This window comes from Cylas formicarius, unplaced genomic scaffold (genome assembly GCF_029955315.1).
Source record: "Cylas formicarius isolate icCylForm1 unplaced genomic scaffold, icCylForm1.1 PGA_scaffold_1__22_contigs__length_36826433, whole genome shotgun sequence".
Lineage (NCBI taxonomy): Eukaryota > Metazoa > Arthropoda > Insecta > Coleoptera > Brentidae > Cylas > Cylas formicarius.
This window is the reverse complement of record NW_026844264.1, coordinates 20,260,639-20,283,189: the sequence shown is the minus strand read 5'-3', so window position 1 is coordinate 20,283,189 and position 22,551 is coordinate 20,260,639. Positions and strand designations below refer to the sequence as shown.

The 22,551-nt window shown below is 32.3% G+C and overlaps 3 protein-coding genes across 7 annotated transcripts; 2 read left to right on the top strand and 1 right to left on the bottom strand.

The window, feature by feature from the left end:
• Positions 1–2,985: 2,985 nt before the first annotated feature.
• LOC132696194 (iroquois-class homeodomain protein irx-3-like) lies at positions 2,986–6,458 on the top strand. 4 transcript variants are annotated; one of them, XM_060660895.1, is made up of 5 exons: positions 2,986–3,076; positions 3,583–3,630; positions 3,685–4,285; positions 4,533–4,674; positions 5,772–6,458. In XM_060660895.1, the coding sequence occupies exons 2-5, from the start codon at positions 3,597–3,599 to the stop codon at positions 6,207–6,209; spliced, it is 1,215 nt and encodes a 404-aa protein (XP_060516878.1). In that variant the 5' UTR covers positions 2,986–3,076; positions 3,583–3,596; the 3' UTR covers positions 6,210–6,458. The 4 variants fall into 4 exon arrangements, with proteins under 4 accessions (XP_060516878.1, XP_060516882.1, XP_060516880.1 ...); XM_060660899.1 differs by having other exon boundaries at positions 3,065–3,146; XM_060660897.1 differs by lacking the exon at positions 2,986–3,076 and adding an exon at positions 3,235–3,444.
• Positions 6,459–8,603: 2,145 nt separating this feature from the next.
• LOC132697083 (sodium-dependent phosphate transporter 2) lies at positions 8,604–19,777 on the bottom strand. 2 transcript variants are annotated; one of them, XM_060662358.1, is made up of 10 exons: positions 19,684–19,777; positions 17,302–17,581; positions 16,998–17,240; positions 16,582–16,938; positions 15,826–16,021; positions 12,809–13,057; positions 12,561–12,746; positions 12,352–12,504; positions 9,108–9,176; positions 8,604–9,021 (listed from the first exon to the last, which is right to left on the bottom strand). In XM_060662358.1, exons 2-10 carry the CDS (start codon positions 17,495–17,497, stop codon positions 8,928–8,930), a joined length of 1,743 nt encoding a protein of 580 aa, XP_060518341.1. In that variant the 5' UTR covers positions 17,498–17,581; positions 19,684–19,777; the 3' UTR covers positions 8,604–8,927. The 2 variants fall into 2 exon arrangements, with proteins under 2 accessions (XP_060518341.1, XP_060518342.1); XM_060662359.1 differs by lacking the exons at positions 8,604–9,021; positions 9,108–9,176 and adding an exon at positions 9,884–11,758.
• A 347-nt stretch (positions 19,778–20,124) lies between these two features.
• Positions 20,125–22,053, top strand: LOC132696585 (dynactin subunit 3-like). Its single transcript, XM_060661493.1, has 2 exons — positions 20,125–20,185; positions 20,239–22,053. Exon 2 carries the CDS (start codon positions 20,260–20,262, stop codon positions 20,815–20,817), a length of 558 nt encoding a protein of 185 aa, XP_060517476.1. The 5' UTR covers positions 20,125–20,185; positions 20,239–20,259; the 3' UTR covers positions 20,818–22,053.
• The last annotated feature ends 498 nt before the right edge of the window (positions 22,054–22,551 follow it).

The following is a 22,551-nucleotide window of genomic DNA, read 5'->3' as shown; positions in this document are numbered from 1 at the left end:
ATTAAATTGGAATATTTGTTAATACTGATTTAATGGAACATTTTGTTGATGAGCCCAGCTATCTGACTAGCAGCCCGAAGCGTAGCGCTTTCAAAAACCTCGCGGATGATGCCAAAGAAAAAAAAAAGTTAATGTTTAAATATTTTTGTGTTATCCTTGGATTCATAACAATAATATGAATTTGGTTAAAAATCGAAATATTAATATTGAGTGATGCCAAAATAATTTTTTTGATTGATATTAACGATATCCATTTTAATTGATTTACCCATGTATTCTAAGCCCTAAGCCTATACTAACTAGACAGGAATTGAAGCGTGGAAATGCCAAAGGGGTATGTGCCAAAATTCCGTTTTTAAGAATATCGAGAAAAACTGTTTAAATTTTCAACCCTCTTTATAATTGCCGGTGTATCGTAAAAATAAGGCAAATGCATATATTCCTTTTCTCAGGACATGCGGCATTACTAATTTAAATCCGTTTCAATCCAATCAATTCAGTTGTTCTCATATTATCATATGGAAGTAATTGTTATTATGATTTCGTTTACTTTCATTTATATTTCTTTCTTTTTCAACTTTTGTTTGTGTTTTTCATTGATTATTGCGCTTTAAATTCAATTTTACTGTTTGCTATGTTCATTTTATTTTTTAAACCAACATTATATTTCTATATCTGCCAAAAATCCTATTAAAATAGGACATATAGAATAACAAGAAAACATTTTTCAAATTTAAAAATAATCGGATAAATCACTTTGTGCTTCCGTCTATTGCATTAGCCTTTATCAAGAGCGAAAAATAGGTAATGAATGCCCCATATGAAAATCGTTCTTTCTATTGAAAACGATTAAACTATTAGTTATAAAAATATTAATTTCATATACCAGTACGTAAAAATTTGCTTTGGAAAAGTTTTCATAGAAACACAAAATTTTCCATGGCAAAAACGTTACAGCGATTTTTTTTAGTTTTTACCATTATGGTTTTTAAGTACAGGGTGGGCCAAATTTGAACCCCTTTAGAAAGGGGAACTCCCCTTTCTAAAGGGGATAGACGAAAACTGGTTTGGGTGTATATGCTTCATAAAAACGTAATGGTAAAAATCGAACATGGATATCTACCGTTTCAAGAGTCATGGAAATTTTTCCTTTCTACGTAGAATTTAATGGTATAATATTTTAATAGATATCATCAATAAAATCGTTTGTTTAGATTGTTCATATTGTATATTTTTAATTAATTGAAAAGAACTTAAAATTACCGTTTTATACTTTAATGTTTTCAAATGTGAAAGGTACCTTTTATGTCATGTGGCAAAGTAATTTACCCAAACTTGAAGAGAGCTCTTCACAAAATTAACTAAATGTTTTATTTTTCTTAAAAAATGTAAAAACTTTAATGCTGTAAGTAACAGTCGTTTAACTGCGTTGTTGACTTAGGAAAAACGTTTTATGAGACGTTTGGGAATAAGACTTGCAACCGGCAAAATTAGCAATTTGAGATGAAAGAAAACCTCAGAGCAAATAGTTATCGCAACACCGTATCCGGTATAGTAAATTCTCTTCTAGACACCGAACGGGTAGATTGGCAGCGGAAACTATTTTTCCCACTGCATGCTCTTTTAAAGATATTTGGAGAATCGATTGTCCTATCGATCAATGAAGATGCCAGCGTATGATAAGCTATCGATTATAAAATTGCAATAACTAATTTTATGTAACATAATTATTGGTACTGGAAATATTTGTTTACGGAAGCTTGACGGCGGTATTTAATTTAAATAATTACGAACTACTTAGGTAATCATTGCCTTGGAGTTATTGTCTCCTCGCGATATCATAAATTTAATTAAATTCCTTCCAATTCAGTGTCGTTATTAGTTTATACAGCTGTTTTGTTTAGGTATATATCTTTGACGTGAGTAGTTAATAGTTGTTTGTGTAATTAATGCAAAAATACATTACTACACTTGTGCAAAAAGTGCTTTGACGTTTCATTGATGATGAGCTTTATAAACGTGATGTGATTTTGTACCACCGTAACATTTTTTCAAAACAGCACGAATACATTCACCTGGGTGATGTGATGGATGCAGAACTATCAAAATTGACAAACGTTAAAATACCATCAGTGTTTTCAATATCTACGGAAAACATCCCATGGCTTCCAAACCCGTGAAAGTACCGGAAACGCACTAAGTGATTCGCGACAGTATTTAATGAAGCATACGTTTTAGATATGTATTTTAGAGTAGGGAGTAAAGTAAGTCGAAAACTTTTCTCTCGCTTTTTTTCCAATATAATCCCTTGTATATTATGTAACTATCCATGCAGAATGCAGAATTAAAACATAAGTTACTTCTATTTAAATAAGTTTCTAGAATATTTCTATAAGTATTTGGTATAATTATTATTGCATAAAACAGTAATAAGTAACAACACAAACCGCACAACGAAATTTGTAGTAAACATTATAAAGCCAAAAATACATTGGAACAGCTTAGGCGTGAGAACAAGATCGCAGTAATGATGATTCATGAAATAAGAGCATTTCATGCTCTGTGAACTGTGGCGGGCGTCGTTTTTTTTGGAAATGAAAAATACGTACATCTTTTAAATAAATCTTGGAAACGAACGATCTTTTTTTATTGATCATGGCTACTTAATTATAAATATATATTTCAGATGATAGATAGTTTATCATTATTATAATTATAAAAAAAGGCTACCTGAGATTTCATAAAAAAATCAAAATATTTTGGAGGATGAATTGTAATGAAATGATTTCTGTTGATCGACAACCCTAGAAGCCGAAGTTTGTATTAACGGTTGCGGCAACTTGGAAACAATATATGTACATTTCTATTTGTTATTTTTTTAGAATCTTTAGGGAAAATACATCTATGTTTTTAAAATCATAATAACGAATACTCCTAAAATATTAAATATTAATGTAGATATAAAAATTAAATATTTTCTCGGAATGACGACATCATAGTCGTGACCATGGAAATCACAGAAAGTGGTTAGGTAGTTGTTGGTAGCTGTTATGTGAGTCGACCCAAAAAGTCTTTGGTAAGCATCGCAGTACTTTCATTTTTTGTTTTACGGCAGAAAACAATTTAATTTTTGCCTTAAATCACAGGTACTTTAGCTATTTAATCATTTGATACTTCGGATTCTGATTTCTGCTTTCGTTTTGTAATAAACGTCACTTAACCTGCCATAATTGACAATATTGACATTCGATGACATTTGCTTAAATATTTGTCATCAAAGTTTTAAATTTGAAATAATTGAAAGTATTTTCTTCATATTTGGGATATTTTTAATGTTTCGGTGGAATTATTGTTTTCCCTTGAAGAAAAAATGTTGTGCCCGACCCCTCCCTTTAACGGTGACGTCAGCCATTTCTATTGCGTTGACCTAAAACAGTTTACACGGTATTTCCTAATCATATCTGATTTCAATTTAATTAATCACTATTTTATATAGTTGTTATCCATTATTTGGACTAAAAACTATATTGAATGAATAAATCATGATTTCTTTAAATATGTAAGTCTTTTATTTTTTTGTAGAATAATCAGCTACTATGTCTACTCACCATTACCAAGTTCATGAGACAGGTTTGTAAATATTTGATGTGTCACTGAAGGAAATATTAATATCTTTCTTTTTAGAACAATCAAGATTTCAGTCTACAAGTAGCGCAGAGGAAAATGAATCTGGTTCTGATGAAGAGCCATCCCAGATCATGTATGCTCAGTATGAGCCCTCATATGAACAACAGTATGAATATGTTGAAAGAACAGTTAAACGAAGAGGTCATTTGCCTAAAGATTCAGTGAAAATATTAAAAAATTGGCTATATGAACATCGTTTCAATGCATACCCTACCGAGATTGAAAAGCATGTGTTGTCTCAAGAAACTGGATTAACGGTTTTACAAATAAGCAACTGGTTTATCAACGCCCGAAGAAGATATCTTCCCGAAATGATGAGGCGGGAGGGATATGACTCCATGCACTATACAATTACAAGAAGACGGAGAGCCAACTCACGTAGAGACCATGCTGATATTGTCTATGAAAAAGGCAGCAAGTTGATGAGAATTGAAAGAATAGAGGGTGGTAGTGAGGAAAGTCAATCAGACTATGATGAAAATGGCAGTGAATATATTATTGGTGAAAATGGAGAAATAATAACTACCTCCAAGAGAAAGTTTAACCCATGGAATGCAGATATTCATTACGGGCTCACTGTCAACCCTGCAGATAGAGGGTTGGTAATTTTTTTTATATATTTTTGTCTGTAATAGGTTACAACATATTAGATGGTGGTCAGAATTTTATTGGAACATTTGATACTTTGTTGTTTAAAGACAGTAAACCTAGCAAGGAAATAGAATCATTTAAATTAAATCTCCTTTATGTACAGTAGGTACAAATTTCTCAAATCTCATTTTATCAGTTGTTAATTTTAATGTTACTTATAAATTCAACAAAAATAATACTAGTCTTTTCTCTAGTGTCGAAAATTTAGAGGTGGCTCAAGCTGAAGAAGTTGAAACTGATCAGGAAGCCATCGATTTTACTTCTAACTTGGTCATGGTGAAAACAGCATCAGGGAAAAATGTCATTCTAAAGGTTGTGCCGCAGCCCGGTGGAGAGGTAATGGTTGATTGAAATGTACATAGTATAATAACATAACATAGTATTAATAAATATAACAACATGTATTCAGTAACCATGGTAGAGGAGAGAATTAAATAACAAATTATTCAAGATTGCTGAAAGCAAATCTCAAAAAGGTAAAACAAAAACTTAATTTTTTCTAAGAAACTTCCAGAGGCTACTTTAATACTATTTATGACGTTTTTGGATTTCTCCTGCGGTTGTTGTTGAATTCAAACTTGCTAACGTTTTGCCAACCATATAACAAAAACTTACTTTAATTTTGAGAAAAAATAAACATTTAAAATTAAACTGGCTTCAATTAGAGAAGCCCTCGTTGGAATGGAAATTATGGGTAGTTTGGGTTTCATCCGGTTCTAAAACAGCATGGTTGGCAGCAGCCTACAGGTATTATAGCAACCAAGATTAAACATATTCATTTTTCTACTTTTAGAGAAAAGTAATCACTGCTTAACTTGTACAATTCAGGTTATTTGCACTACACTTTAAAAATTATTCTTTAAACAAAGAAATCAAAAATTGTGAAAATATAATGTGTTCACAATGTTGATACAGTTTACTATATACTGTGCTCCCATGTGAAGAAAAATTTTGAACCTCCAGTTCATGTTTTCAAAATTGGAAAGTACCGCTCCTATAATTCTTATCATAGAGTAAGTTCCATTTTTTTTACGTCTGTCCAAGCATCTGTCAAAGTTTTGTAATTTTTTTAGTAATTTACAGCATCAGCAATGTTATAACTGTAATAATATCTGCCTGACTGAAGAATTGTTCAAAATAGTTTTCATCTCTTTTGGTACAAGTTTGGCTTTGATCCTAATTAAAGAGAAAGAGCGTACCTTTTTCCTAATCCTTGCTTTCATCTGTATATTAATGTCACTGTTAATTTGGTAAAAAAGTTTGTATTAAGTTTCTGAGTTTCTTCTAATTTGGTTACTGTATATCTCAGTAACAATTAGGTCAATTTATAGTTCTCCTAATTTGAATTATTATTATAGTTATTCTTTACGTGATAAGGCAGTATTTTTATGTTTTTTCCAGATTTTTGATTGTGTAATTATATTTTGCTCTAGGTATCTAAAGCCTACATCTTAAAGCCAGCAAAAATAGTCAAAACCCCCGTAGTACAAACTCAGGTGATTCAACCGCAACCAGACGAGGTAGAAGTTGACATTGAAGAGAGTGAAATTGCTTGCGAAAATATAAAAACCGAAATTATGGTTGAAAGGGAGGAGGAACCTGAAATTATCGATGTTGGATCTCTCAAACAAGAATTGATCACTGAAGAAGAAGACGACATCCAAAATGAGGATATCCTTGAGGAGCAGTTTGTGCAAGTGCCCCAAGAGGAGGTGATTTTGGAAGAAGGTACATTTCTTTCAGAAGAAATTTTTGGTCACACTATTGAACATCATGAGGAAGAGGTTTTTGTAAATGAAATAACATTAGAGGATAATGTTAATGAAGTTACCATTGAAGAGCCCATAAATGAAGTGACAGTTGATGAATAGTTATTACCTCATTCCTTTCATAGGAAATAGCTTAATTTATTTTGTGGTTTCATTATATTACACAAACAATGGTGGTATCTCAGTAAATTTATCAACTTTTCATATTATTATTATTATTATCAATAATGTTGTGTAAGCAACTTTCCGATCATTAGTAAAATAGATTATTTTTATATATTTATTTTTATTGCTTTTTCGATGAGGACATATGATGCATAATAATAATTTACAATATAGATTAGTATAGATAGACTGAAATAATATTTATTTATTTGCCTATTACGGGCGAGATCCTCCTCCGCTATTCCGCCATTATATTAAGACCTAGTAACTTGAAATGTCAAGTGTATATCCAAGCAAGTAAGTATTGGAACAGAGGCAGATGCATGGTTGTTCATCAATCATTGAGGATTCCTTAAATCTGTTTGAATGATCATAATGGATTTATCAAATTATTAATAATGTTTTTATTAGTTTAGTAATCCTTTAATCTGAATTCAACACCAATTGATTTAAGTTTGAATTAATTCTGTCCAAAGTTACAAAAAAACGCCTGTAACTTGTTAATTTAAGTGGTTTATTTCTTTATATTTTATAGGGATATTAGGCATTTTAAATATTGTAGCTTAAACTTTTTTTCAATGCTGGCGTACTAAGAGAGAGTTCTACGACAAGTGCTGTGTTTTCAGCTAAAGCAAAGGGTTAGACTACCAAATGTGAATAATATTAAATGAAGATCAAGACAATTTAAAAGAGCTTTTAATATAAGGGCGACGGTAATGGTTTACATTTAATAACATATGGGATTCTCATTAAAAAGTTTTTATTTAAATGTAATTTAAATCTTAAATAGAGAAGAAGTTCAATATGTAAACGTGGATAAATTAACAGCGAACTTGATGTAATCTAAAATGGGTTTGATAATGCAGCGAATATCGATTTTGTGAAGTAAATTTTATTTAGAGCGAGAGGGGAAGTAATTGGTATTCTTTTCTTATTCATACTGGTGAATACTAATAGCAGATAAGTAACAAGAGATTGTTTTATATTTCTGGTTGGGATTTTTGGAGGGTGCTCACGGAACTCATTTTCTGTGACTTTCCTGATTATCTATAATTTTGTACGACATACCTATGACATAGTATAGAGGGGCTGACGTTTTCCGCGCATGCCATCAGTGTCACACTCAAATCCGGATTTGCGCCGTTTTCTTTCAAATAGGTCTCTCGACACCATATAGCTAGTAGATATATAGAGGCTTTGCTTATGCCTATAATACAGGAACTTATGAAACAACTATAAAAAAAAGAGGTTTAAATTTAAAATTTTATTTTTAACCAATGACATTGCGCCATTCGACTACCAACATGGTCGTTCAATTAGTCAATCGGGCTTTTGGGGATAGTTTTTTGTGAAAATATGCCTAGATCTCGTTAAACGACTTAGCTGTGGACATCGCTGTTTAGAAAGAAAATATTCCAACGTGTAGGTTAGTGGGTGAAATGTAGAGGCATGCGCCGAAAATTATTACCTTTTGTGTGTCCCATAAGTAATGGTACATGGCAAAATGGGAGACTCTTTGAGTAAAAATAACTTATTTTAGTTCAAAAGTTGATATTAACTGTGATACAGGGTGTCAAACTTGCAATATTATTTTTGATTTTTTTTTAAATTTCCTGAAATAATCGAGATTTTTACACAATTTGGCAAATCGGTGTTTTGTGACATGAGGAATCAATTTTCGTGAATAGTTTTGCAGCAAATTTTATGGGCATTAGTCTCTGCAGATTTTTAATAAAGATTCACTTTTTACACCTTTTTTACACAAAAAAGGCATACTTTTTAAATTTCGCTCCGAGTTGCTGTCTTCCAGAAATTTGGGTTTGAAATTATCAATACCTAGATAATACTAGGGCTGTGGGATTGACCGGTCAATTTTTTTTGTCAGTTGACCGAAATAATTTTAAAAATACAATGAAATTTATAACTATTTATTTATATTGTGCGATACGTCGCCATCGCGTTCTGAGAATGGAGTGGATATTTTTATTGGGATTCTCTGAATCGCTAAGTATCGTATTCGGGTGTCCCTAAGAGGGTTATAGGTAAATTGGATATCACAAACGTGTAATAATTTATTATAAAAAACATATTATTATTATTAAATAATGATAGATAACACTCTACTCTCTGTTATTTAAAACATTTTCATGGAATTTGACTAGTCAATTAATTGTCGGTCATTTGAACGGCCAATTAAGAAGTGGTCAATTGACCAGCTCCAATATTCCATATTACTGAGTTAATATGGTAGTACACACTCAAAAAAACTTCGACGTCGACTAAAGTAAAATAAAAAACCATTCATAAAAAAAGATTTCTATTCGGCAAAAAATGTTCAATGTTCACTGTAAAGCATTTAGATACACACTTATTGAAATACTGCCTGATTTTAAATAATTCCTTGTTTTAAAATGATTCAGCGGCATTTTCAATCCTGTGCATGTGCCCGAAAGAACCACATGGACTCCTAGGCAACCAAGATGTCTGACTTAAAATCATTGTTCTTCTTTAAGGATAGATTATCCAGAAAATCGGCCAATTCCGTTTGCAAAAAATTGAGGTTATTCCGCACTGTAATCATTTGTAATCAGTGTTTGTGTTTTTTGTGATAAATTAAAAAAATTGCGACTGTTAAAAATGGAACTTAATTAATAATTAACTTTTGGAGTTAAAGCACCGTCTAGGCCTACTGTTTGTCGCTGGTTTTCGGACTTCAGTCGTGGTTGTAGTTTTCTTAAGGATGAATTTCCTGAAGGTCGTCCAAAATCGGTGGTTGTCCGACAAAACATTGATGCAGTGCGGAAACTGATTTTGCTGGATCGTCATGTGACTTACCATGAGATTGAGGTATTCTGGACATTAGTGGGACCACCATACATACAATTTTGGATGAACATTTTACCGCTAAAAAAAATTGACATCAGCTCAAAAAAGGCTCGTGTATATTGGTCTAAGGAAATGCTATAAAAATACGATCGCGGTGCTTCCAAACATGTCTCCGATATCGTGACAGGTGATGAATCATGGATCTATGCATATGAATTTGAAAGTAAGAATGAGAATAATAAGAATGAGACAAACCCCACAAAAGTTGTTCGTGCTCTGTGCGCGGAGCACCTCGAAATAAATGGTAGCCTCTTTTTTTCAGAAAAACTGGCCACGTTGCAACTGTTTCTTTGGTTAGTCTTCGAAGAAATTAGAAAAACCAACCGCCGAACGATCAGTGCAAACAAAGAACTTTTTGAGCATTAAAAACGTTGATTTGATGAGCCATCCCCCATATAGTTCTCATTTAGCACCTAATGACTTCCTTTTATTCCTATATATTAAGAATAAATTACGTGGGCAACGATTTTTGACACCAGAAGAAGCGATTTAAAAAGCATGTTTTGGAGGTGCCCGAATCGATGTAGGAAACGTGCTTTGATGATTGGTTTTATCGAATGCATGATGCATGATATGATCATCAGGGTGAATTTGAGAAACAATAAAGTTATATTTATTGGTTGCTTATAGTTTTTTATTACAAATCCCGAAATATATAAGGTGGCCCTCGTAAATTCTATGTAGTCGAAGCCCATTTTAATTCTCTTGTGCGAATGAACACATAATGTCACGTATCTCCTCGTTGGAAAACAATTTATGTATTATCGGAAAACTATCCAAAATTTTTTAAAAACACCCAATATACTGATTAACAGTAAAGAAATTTATTAAAACCTAAGTGAAATTTAAAAGGTACGCCTTGTTTGTGTAACAAAGGTGTAAACAATTATGTCGTATTAAAAATCGGCTTAGGCGCAAAAACCCCGATTTGCCAAATTTTGTACAAAAAGCTCGATTATTTGAGAAATTATTAAAAAAATAAAAATGAAATTGCAACTTTGATGTTAATATCAACTTTTGGGCTAAGGTAAGTTTCTTTAAATTTTGCTATGTATCATTACTTATGGGAACCCTGTATATGATATAATTTTGCTACATGCTCCTCAGACATAACTCGTTTTTTCCTCTCGGCGTGCCTTGAGAAAATACTGTCGAAAAGGTGCTAATCTGGTAAATCTCTTTTTCATCATGTCATTTCTCTGGCGGTTCTCTTGTCTCTTAATTGTAGATCCTTTGCTATAATTTTCGTCTTGGGGTAAGCAATAACACACATATGGTATTTTAGAAAAACTTTTTAAATTTATAATATTGAATTAAAATACAAAATAGATTCTGAAAAGAATAAGTCAATAATGGCCATAACATTCGACCCAAACAAATCGGAGCGCCGTTTGGATTGTACTATAATCTTCATGGTACTTTAAAGTACCATTGTTTGTTAAAAGCCGCGCTTTATATAACTCTTTAGGAATCACAGAAGTGCCTTTCATGCACCACTTTTTTACATCACTTATACACTTTGATTTATTTTCAACTTTGAAGTCGGGACGTGATAAATGACAAAAATATTTATTGAATTTTTTTTATTGGAGAAATTTTATTAGATGGAATTTGATTGATAGAATAATTTGGAAAAGTTGACAAAAACATAACTAGAGGTCAAAATAGTTATGAAAACTCTCACTTCTATAAAATTATTGGCTCGATAAGGTCAAAGAATTAACAAAATTCGAAAAACATTTGATATTTACAGAATCCATGGTAATTTAAGAAATGTACTATTACTATATCAAAGTATCATATTCCATTATCTTATTCATAGTTATTTAAAAAAAATTTAAATAACTGGCATGTTTGGTGGGCTGATTTTCTATTCGGATATTCCAAACGATGTGTGTGTATACGAGATTTTTATACGAATTTTGCTTTTATTTTCACTCTATGTTCCTTCTGATGTACACCAGCTTTTCCGAAAACTCTGTATATGTACAGGTACCGATTGATGTATATTAGCTGTTTTGTTAAAAATAATCTTTAAAATAATAACGAAAAAATCTGAAGTTTTTGAGGAAAATAACAAATGAATTTATAATTATATAAAAATAAGTACTCGCTACTGAATCTCCTCCCTTCAGTCACCTTAGCTTATTCGTGGTTGTTTTAAGGCTATTTTTTGCAAAACGGCTATTACGAATAATCATTATTGCATTAAATCAATTTTAAGAAATAAGAAAAAAAAATGGATACACAATGGGTGAACATTTACAACTAGTATTTATTGCCCCAATCGCTTTAGAGCAAACTCTTAAAGTCGTGTCTCATTCGCGTCCAGACATCAGAGAAGATCATAACCTTTCATAACATTTTTAAAATCGAAATATGTATATAGAGGCAATAAAATTTCAAATAATTTAATAGGCGCTGTTTTACCGATTATGACAGGAATAAATTAAATCTAAGCTAACATGCTTAACATTTACGCTTATAAACTAACACCACAGCTCTAGTTTGTCTAATGAAGGTAACTTAGGAGAAACATAATCCCGGCCGATAGTAACGCAGCTATGGGAACCGTTATGACCCAGGCGTAGATAATGTTCCTGCAATAATTTCAGGGTTTACATAACGGTAATGTTTTAAATTAGTGAAAATTAAAAATTGTATACATTTATTTTTATTTAATAATAACGAAATTTATAGAAATTTGACCACAAGATTTATATTAAAATAGAAGTAGATATTCAAACATACAACTTTTCCTTACTTATCCACCAAATAAATACGAGGTTTCTAAAGAAACCCTTTTTTTGGAAGCGGATAGTTGGTATAGTCAGTTGGTCTTATTATACGTGTTTGTCCATTTAAGTTTCATGTCAAAAAGATTGAATTTGTGATACAAGACCGATTTTTTTAAAATTAAGTTAAAAAGTTTATGCTTTTATTGTTAGCTACATTTAAAAAAAATTGTTTACACAAGTAACGAGCATAATATATTGCGTTTTTGGGTGATGATTGATAGGTTAGTGAATTAAATGTGTTTTAAGCTGTGCTTTACTTTAAGGATTTGGGAAACATTTCATAACCAATTGTATAATAAAATTGGAACAACTGCCAAAATGGAAGGTTTTTGGGCAGCCCGTGTTTTGAACCGAATAAGTATTCACAGAAAACGGACAATTCTGATAAAACTTACCGAAACAAGCCCCAATCAACACCCTTTTTGGATGAACTAAAATACCCGACAAACACCACAGAACCAACTTTGCAGTGCGTTGTAGAAATGGGAATTCCAATTTTGCTCGCAAGTAACACGGTAAAAGCGGCACCAATTTCTATTGTAAATCCCCTAAAATAAAATGGGTTATTCGTTTAAAACAATGGTGCGATACGACAAGAACACACGTAGATGGCGTTATCGTAGTTAAATCTTCCCCAATGGTTTTGATTACGCGACGTCCCCACAGCCACAGACCCACAGATATACCGACCCCACCGTACAGTAAAATATACAAGGGCGTTTCGGATTTTTGCGCAACCGTCCCCTCGGAGTAAATAAGCCATAGCGTGATTAATGGTCCAATTGCATTGCTGAAAATATTGGATTATACATATGTTATGAATAAATTACAGGAAGGCGAGAGAGTGTATACCTGACATCGTTTCCGCCGTGAGCAAAACTTCCAAACACGGCCGTTAAAATTTGTAAAAAACTAAACAGTTTTGAGACGCTTTTATTTTCGGTTAGTAATTCGGGATTTTCCTGTAAAGTAACACGAAATTCGTCGGGGCAGTTTTCTTTATTGTAACTTTTGTTGTTTATCAACGGGACTCCGCTTGAGCTGGGGGAAAGGGCGGGATTGATATTCGAGGAACTGTCGCATATTTTCAGGTCTTTAGGCCTGCAAACAAAATTATGTTCATAAGAGTATCATACAGAAACAAAAAACTACTTTAAACTCTTATATACTCATCAGAATACAATATTAATGTGACACACGACTTAATAGAAATTAATGACTGTAATATTAGAGCTGATATTTCGATTTAATATAGTACACCGTTTTAGAGTTAAAAATAATAAATAACAGTACACTAAAGAAACTTCCTAAGAAGAGATTCTTGAGCTATAGCAACCAAATCTGAACTCTGGACGATTAGATTAGAGGGTGGAAAATATTATATGACCTGGTTTGTAGGGTCGGAATGATGTCGATGTTTGTTAAAATATTTAAATGTTATTAAATAACATGCTCGAAAAATCCGTCCATCTTAACGACGGCCTTCCGCAGGTCTCTGTCCTTGCTCTTGTTCTTTTTAACATTTACACCTGCTATCTCCCTATCGCGATCTCTAAAAATTTATATCAGCAAATATCTGATTTCACAACGGAAATATCCTGTCGGATGATTTGCGGTTAAATGAACTCTCCCGCAAATGGCGGCTTCTGTAACTGTAACGAGCATTGTCAGAAGTACTCCAGTTCCGTGATTACCGGTTTTATCAAATATCACTTTCCCTGACCTGCGAAGAAAGTCGGCTCTGATCAAAGGGTGGAAAAAGTGCATTAGCAATGATTAGCAACCCATCCACGAACATTTTAGAAATTATATCAAACGCCCCAAGTCAAGAAAACCTCCATGGTTCTTGGGCCAACAATTAATAGCTGATAATTTCAAAGTCGAGGATTGTTGGCGAGAAGAATGGGCACAAATAATCCAATACTTTGCCTTCCTGGCTTCACTATTTCGAAGACAACGTGGGACAACCCTTAACCGTTTCAAGACCAATAAGTGCGGAATGATTGGCCGTCCTAACTGCGATTGTGGACACTTTGCACATACTGCAGCAGAATGTCCATTAAGTAAAGCAAAGTTCTCATTTCACTGTCTCTAGAGAGAAGAGAAGAATGGATAAAATGGATCGCTGAGCTAGGTTTCAAACTTTAAACGTACTGTTTGTAGTTATTATGATCTAGTGTATTAGACTATATATTTCTTGCCCTTTTACTTTTTTTCTTTGTTGATTTGTGTTTGAACAGTGCTTTGTATATGCCATACGAAATATGTATAATCAGAACAATATAAAATAACTACCCCCAGTTAGAAGTCACCAATTATTCAATACAATTAATACAATGAAGTGCAGCCAAATGCTACAGTAAGCAACAAATTGAATCGATTAAAAAAATATAAATACCACATTACAAAGTCTTTTAGAGAAGGGAAAAAAATTAAGATGCGCAAAAATATTAATATGCGCTCCAATTTGGTGGAAAAGAAAATGCCTTAATAATTTTCCATTTATTAAATGCGAGGAGTTAAATTAGTTAAAATAATTGTCGATTCTTATTTAAATTTGCGGATATATATATCATATCCGAACTGATCAAAATTTACGTACTCTTAAAGGCTTCTTTGAAGCATTATCATAGAGAAAAAAGTAAAACGTTACTTTATAGCAAACTTAACTTAAAGACAAAAACTTTTGTATTTATTTATAATTTTAAAATATTAACAATTTATAAGTAACAAATTTATTATTTAAAAAAATCATATGCATCCTACAAAAATTGAACCGACACAGCCGGAAACCGACAATTTTCTCCATTAAGGCATGGGATTAAATATACTGTGGTAAGGTGGAAGCCTTAAAACTGTATGCCCTAGATTTTTTGCATAATTATCACAGACGTATTCCTTTTGTAGATTCAAGCTTTGTAGAACCTCAATTAATTGCTTTTTGGTATAATCTTCGTGAAAATAAATGTCGTTATTATACGTGTAGTTTTGGATTTTTGCTTTTGTGTCACATGAGGAAGGAGTTTTAGTCAACTGTCTACCATGATAACTTGCATTGTCCAATACAATGACGCTATTAAGATGTAGGCACGCTTTGTTCTTCGTATAACTGGTAAATTTTACGCCGTATTATATCTTGATCACTTTCATCTACACTCGAGAACAAGTCAGCATGGCTTCTTGTTTTCCTCGCTGAAATGACATTATTCACAATTTTTCATACAGTTGATGTTGGAATTTTCGTCAATGTGGCCGTTTCTTCTAAAGATGCTTGCTTGCTGGCACCACGTTCAATGACACTAGACTCGCACATATTTTGCATAATTCGCACACGATTCAACACACGCTGTATTATACACGAAATAAGAATGATTACTAATAAATTTAAACTAAGTAGTATACCAAACCAAAGAATATTAAACATAAGTAGGCATAAAATTATTTTCTATTACGGACCACAGTTTTACCTGAATTTAAATTCCGAAACTTTAGGTAATAATATTGTTGCGTTGTATATTAATAAGCACCCTTGGATAAATTGAACTGAGGTGGCTTTTACTTGATGAAAATCCATTTATCAAAATAAATAAGAATTAAAAGTTCAGATTTTCACGAAATTATATATTACGACATGACAATTGTTTCGACCGTGTCTTTATCAAATGTTTGATTTGATAAAGACACGGTGTTGTCGAAACAATTGTCATGTCATAATATATAATTTCGTGAAAATCTGAACTTTTAGTTCTTATTTATTTTGACCTTTGGATAATCTCATTAAAAAGCAACTGGTCAGTTATATCTATGAACAGACCATACCCAATATTGCACGGAACTTACACAGGATTTACCGATACATATGTACTTACTTAGTTTGCACTTCAGTCTCTTTAGCTTGAATGTAACCATTGCTATCACTAATATCCTTCGAAAAAATATACTTGGAAGTTTTAAATTTGGCGTCTAACGACTGAAGCTCCGTATTTTCTGATATTACTGTTAATTGACGTTCTGAGACGGCAAACTCTCGACTAGATCGCTTAGGGCTTTCCTCCGGAGAAGTATCTAAAAATGAATTGTTTTGTTTTCTCTAGCTCATTAGACCTAAATTCTAATCTTTACGGTAAATATCAATTTGGTAACGTGAATTTATACAAACTTTCCATCTTATTCATTATTATAATAATATTATAATATTATTACTATTATAATAATATTCAATTATTCAATTTTATTTTAAAAAATCTAATTTATTTTTTTCTTGTGTACATACTTTTAGGAACAAATTTTGTACAATCATCGAACAAATTATTTAAACCGTTATTCATTTTCAGGGCTGGAGAATATGTTTTGGTTCTTTCACCCATCTTTATTTCTTAAGCAATTGTGTTGATAAAGTACCAGTTGGTTGGAATGATAGATAACATTCAATGTTGTCGGTTTATAGTTTCTTAATTTTATAAAAATGGCTTATTTAGTATTACAAATGATATTAGTATTTAGTGTTAGTAGTATTTTAGTGTTAGTAGTACATTACTTTTGAAATGAACTTTGGAAATTTCATTTATTTATTCATTATTCCCGAAATTTTAAAGAAACTAGGTATTTTAGTGCAAAAGTATTACCTGACGACCTTCCAATGTTAAAACTAACTTCATTGCGTTCGTTAGCCAAATCTGCCCTGATTTTCTTCCGTTGCCATGGCACTACCACTAGCCATATGATGGTCAAGCATAGGAACGCGACTAACAAACTGATTACAGCCGACATCCATAAAGGAATGTTATTCATATAGAGCATCTTAGGTCCGTCCATCACTATGGAGAAAACGTTAATCAAAGTTGTAAAACTGTAGAACAGGGGCAAAGATGTCAGTCCCGCTTCGAGAGGATCCGGTCTTGAGAGTATGCATTTTTTTATTATCCATAGGAAGATCACAGAGCATATTCCACTTAGCACCGGTGAGATGAACCATGAACCAACTACAAATTTGACATGCATTTTCTAAGCGACTATGACTACATTTAAGTATTCTACAAACCGATTTTTCCTAGAGTTTTCCAATGGATGCCGTTAGTCCCCCTGGCTACTAAACTGTATCCTACGGTGGCCCCTACTATGCTGTGAGTTCCGGATATGGGTAGCTTAAAAAATGTGGCAACCATGAGCCATGTAGCGCTTGCCGCTAGGGCAGCTATTGAGCCCAACATCAGTTCAGTCTCAGCGTCTTTGTAAACATTTACATCCAATATGCCTTTCCTCATGGTGTCCGATACTTTGAATCCTACGAGAATGTTGTATATCAGAATCATAAGTTCATCGGATAGGAGAAGCATGTCATTTACCGATAAGTACAGCACCAGCCACTTCAAAGAACGTCGCTAGCCAACAAGCCTGGAATATTGTCAAAACTTTGGAACCCACACTGGTACCGAATGAGTTGGCAACGTCGTTTGCACCAATCCCAAATGCCAAAATAAACGCGATAACGAAGCCCAAAATAATAATCCATAACAAATCAGGTGAGTACGGCTCCAACATATTCCTCGAGAATGAACAAAAATATTGCTGAGAGGTTTTTGGGCGATGAAGGTTTACTTGTTGTGAAGGTACATTTTGAAAGGTCTGAAATAAAACAATTACGAAAATTTAGAAACGCCCATTAGTTCTTTCACAACGTTGTTATTATAACAACTCAAAGATATCTTCTAGCATATTATACATTACACATAAACATTTGTCGTGGAATTTTGAAAGCAAGGAAGCGTTGGCTATTTGGTAATTACACACAGCATATTAAAATTATTTTATACTATTTTATTTTTCAATTCTGCTAAAAATTCTAATTCAATATTTACAAATTTGTAGAATAGGTTCTACCACAACCGCATTAAACGAATCGAGATTCCAGGAGTTGCACCGCTTTTCTCCCAACACCTAACAGATCATTTTGTAGACACAGCCCTCTCAGAATTAAGCAGTAATTTCGGAGAAATTAAAGGAATAGACCCTAATTCCCATTTCAAAGCTTAATTATAAGTTTTCTGACAAACAGGGTGAAATTTTTTTTGTATGCAACACGTAATAGTGTTGCCACGTTTTGACGTGTAATTTTGCGTGATTTTTATTGTATATTGTTTTATAATTGTTATCTTAAAATTACATTTCTGAGATCGGACAGATTCGACTTAAGATGCCACTAGCAAAATTTTAATTTAATTTAATTTTGGTACACATAATATTAGGTTTTAGTAGTTTATTTTGTGCCCATTTTAAACTGTTTATTTACTTCACTGGCGAAGATCCGGGTAACGAGTACCATAATTTCGCAAAAATAAATACTAGCGGTTAATTAATTTTAATCAAATTACTTTCTTAAATTTTTCCCTTGTCTCTAACAGTTTCATAGTAAGCAATCATTTTAATTGCCCATGTGGCTTTAATTAAGATAGGTACAGCAACAGTAATTATCATTATTTTGATAAATTATTGAGAAATTCTGAGGAAATTTGCCAGTCAACTAATTGAAAAGATTAAAATGAATACAAAATACTAAATGAATAATAAAAAGGAAACGCATAAAATTTTATTTTTTCAACACCCTGTATTTCAAAAACGAAGCAACATTCCAACAAATTTTATGCCACATTTTCGACTTAAAATTAGGCGGTAATTTCTCTATGTGTTAGTTAACAAACACACTGTATATTGATTTTTCAATTTTTTTAGATAATCCGATGGATAAAAATGCAAGAGAATGTTTGACAAATAAAAAGATCATCAGCATGAACAATATGCTTTCGGGATAACCGGAAATGGTTCGGTTTTTCGAAGAACGTAATTTTCAAATTTGTGCTCGGGTAGTGAGTGCTATAAATTAATTAGAAGGGTCAAAGAGTCAATTAATCAATCATTAAAAATAATTCTTCTTGTTTCTAAATTACCTAAATTAAAAATAGATTTTAGTCAGATACCTATCATGCATGTTAGCTTCGTTAAACACTCTCACGAGCCATTTTTAGCATTTCTGGTATTTTAATTATGACTTGGGAGGGATAGTATGTATGCATCATCTTTATTTCTCAACTGTTTAAAAAACTTGTTGCAAAATAGTCTATTAAATATGGAGTTCTAAAATGTCCGGTTACGATGTCTTTTATTATCGACTTAAATGCAACAAGAGATTGTTTTTTTTTCTTTTACATTTTTAAGTACCGACAAAGCCAAGTGCTTTATACTAACTCCTTTCCAAAAAAAGCACAATTACTTTTAAAAATTTGAGCTGCCACAGCGAAGTATATATTATTTCTACATAAGAAAATTTTGATATGTACAAAACTTTAAGCACTCCTTGGTTTCTAATAATAAAAATAAATGTTTTATTTTGCGGTTTCTTTCAGCAGTTTCCACCATAACGTTCATTTATTGCGCAACTTCTATTTTTACCTCAATTTGTGCGAGCAGTAAAAAAATATAAATAACTATACTCTTTTTTAAATCATAACTATAATAGCATTTTTATTATACGCAAAACCACTTTTTGCAATAATTTAAATTACGGGATTCAATTCCATCAAATTATTGATTTCTCCCGACTACAGCTGCCGTTCATGCACGTGTTTGCTCCTTTTAACTTCGTGCTTCCGCTTTAATTCTACCATGCAATTTAAGGCTTTCTAAATTCTACGAAACGGCTTCTAAAAGCTTTACTCTCTTGGTATATTTACATTTTTGGTTCCGAAGAGCTCGTTAACGCCGACATTATTTTATGACTGCGAAGGACCAAAAAGGACCGGCAGAAGTCCAGTTGCTCCTGGCGCGAACTGTTCCTTATAGCAGCGATTTGTGCTGTATACGCATGTGCATTAATTTAATAATTTCTAACCCTGCACCTTCAACAAAAATTGGCATAGCGACCTGAGCATTTGATTTTAATAATAATAAAAACAATAAATGAAAAACATAACTCGTAACCTAAAAATTATATTTCAATTACTAATTTCGATCAATTAATTTTTACAATACACTGTTTATAATTCGTTTGTCATAAAGCATGCAACGATGGTAACGCTCTGACGTCATTTTCTCATGTTCTAAGTCATTATTTTCAACGGGAAGATATGCAGATACTTTGCTTTGATTTTTTATTCTAAATTTTTAGTCTATGGGTTCTGGTGTTTTGTAATTCCGATTTTTATTATTGTTGGCAAGGTTGGCGTCGCGTACGTAGTAAGTAGCTACTTCGGTTAGGATTACTGTAAACTGATGGGTATAATTTGTAGTTTTAGTAGAGTGTTTAAAACATGGACGTTATCGACTTGTTAGAAAAACGCATCGAAGCATTAGAATTGAAAATCCTCCCAAAAGACAAGACTTTGAATCTTAAATCGCAGTCCATAACTGATCTGCTTCTACACACCCAAACCATGATTTCTTCAGCACTAAGTTGTCGAGACGCGATTACATCAATTTTACAACATATGACTACTATCAATGAATACCTTGATCCCTGCAATGGTGAAAGTGAGCTGGAAGTTGAAGCAAAGCGGCATTATTTGCTGGAATTGTATCCAGACTTGCAGGATACTGTTCAGTTGATTAGAACATTTGAAAATCTTGTACCTTTTACCGACTCCGTCAATATTACCAAGATAACTGAACTTTCAGAGAAGCTGGATCGACTTGCAGTAGCAAATCTTGCTACCTATGAGGAAAGTCGGGAAGTAATACAAAATGTTCTTAAGACGTTACAACAATACAATGATATCACTGGATCAATTAAGATTTTGTTTACTCAGATGGACCAAGCTATTAGTGACCTTGAGGTCGCCTTGCAACCAAAATTTGTTAGTGAAGAATAAATTTAGCTCATTAGTTGCACAGTTTTCTTAGTCCTGAAGTTTGACAGGGGATTAAAATATTACACACTATTATTTTGTCTGTCTATTTTTAATCTGTTCGGTCAATAATTTTAATGTGCTATGTCTATTTTATCGGTACTGAAAAAAATTATATTAATCTATTGCAAAATAACAATGTTGTATATTTATGATACATATATTAGAGCTCCATCGATGCTTGAGACTGAGAAAATGGTGCAAACTTGTAACTTAATATTTTTTGTACATTATTTATTAATTCCTATTAATGTTATATACTATAATACCATCTATAATATATACATTTTAAGGCATTTCATTTAGCTGATTGTCTCAATTGTTTTTATATATACTTTTGTATTTGTATTTGTAGTTATAAGTCTCGTGTTCCACAAATTATTTGCAAAACGAAAAACAAGCTTCTACCTTTTTTATTTGATAAACCACTTGCAGTACTCTGACAAAAAAGACACTCCATTTTTTTGCAGGAAAGATTAATATTATATAAAAGACGGTTATACCTTTTAGTGTAGGTGTGTTGAAAATTTTCTTCTCACTAAAAATGGTTGTTTTGAAATATATGACGTTATGCTTGCACCATCAATTGTTTTTCCGAGTTCATGTCTTTAAACACTTTCGTGTTATGTGACTGTGACAATTTACAACCAAGCAACAACAATTGGGCAAGAACAATTTGCTAGCTTAATGTTGAATTAACAGTGGAAATAAAAATTATAGCAGCTTAAAAAGCTAGAGGCAATATGTTGAAAACTCAAATAAATAAAACATAAAGGTTTTAAAATTTCCGGCCTATTAGAACGATTTATATGATCGTAGTTCATAATTTTTTCGATTTTTCAGGAAGGAATGTGTTTCATTTAGGGCAATAATAACACCCTCTACTGAGAAATTTTGTCAAAACTGGTGTTTCCATGAGATGCGCTACGAAACTTTTTGAGACAAACCGTTCTGAGTTGACCACGATCATATAGACTATAGATAGACAATAGAAAAATCAAAGTTGTTTAATTTAAAACAAATGAAATTCGGTACGGGATGAAGTGCAAAATTAATTAGGTACTTCTGGATTTTCTGTAAATTTGAAAATAATCCTATAAAAAAAATAAACGAACCGAAAACTGAAATTTTCAGTTGGTAGGTCATACATCTGGGCAGTAGCAAAGATAACTTTGTGATAACGGGAACTAGTCTGTATATCTTGTTCTTTAATAGCGATTGAAGCACATGTGATAGAGGACTAGTATTACACAAATGGATAGGAAGGATCAAGACGTTGAATGTAGGGTGTTAACCTTATATTTATTGGTTATTTATTCGTTAGTCGTATTGCGAATAAGGAAAGAAAAAACACTGGTTCTAAATTATGTAATTATTTATTAACGTAAAAGTAATAGTAAATGAAAAAAATTTAATTCTATATACAAAATATAAAGAGTTACTTTAAAGGTACCCCATCATTTGCACATTGGCACGAAAATGCTTGACTAGCAAAAGTGGTGGGACGGTTTTTTGGACGAGTTCCTCAAAAACTAATACTAAGTATTATCATACTGCTACATAAATTGTTTTCATTTCTTTATGAGCAGAAAAATATACAATATTTACAACGTTAAGAATAATAATAATATGGTATAAGTTCTGGGCAACTTCTAGTGGTTTAATTATACTTTTCGTGTTTGCGTTGATTTGCTTTGA

Bases quoted from the DNA above. Each gene is read 5' to 3' on its own strand.
- LOC132696194 (XM_060660895.1), top strand. From the start codon at position 3,597: ATGTCTACTCACCATTACCAAGTTCATGAGACAG. The intron at 3,631-3,684 runs GTTTGTAAATAT...CTTTCTTTTTAG, and splicing joins TTACCAAGTTCATGAGACAG to AACAATCAAGATTTCAGTCT. The intron at 4,675-5,771 runs GTAATGGTTGAT...ATTTTGCTCTAG, and splicing joins TGCCGCAGCCCGGTGGAGAG to GTATCTAAAGCCTACATCTT.
- LOC132696585 (XM_060661493.1), top strand. From the start codon at position 20,260: ATGGACGTTATCGACTTGTTAGAAAAACGCATCGAAGCATTAGAATTG.
- LOC132697083 (XM_060662358.1), bottom strand. From the start codon at position 17,497: ATGTTGGAGCCGTACTCACCTGATTTGTTATGGATTATTATTTTGGGC. The intron at 17,241-17,301 runs GTAAATGACATG...ACATTCTCGTAG, and splicing joins GGCTGGTGCTGTACTTATCG to GATTCAAAGTATCGGACACC. The intron at 12,505-12,560 runs GTGTGTTCTTGT...ATTTTATTTTAG, and splicing joins ACTACGATAACGCCATCTAC to GGGATTTACAATAGAAATTG.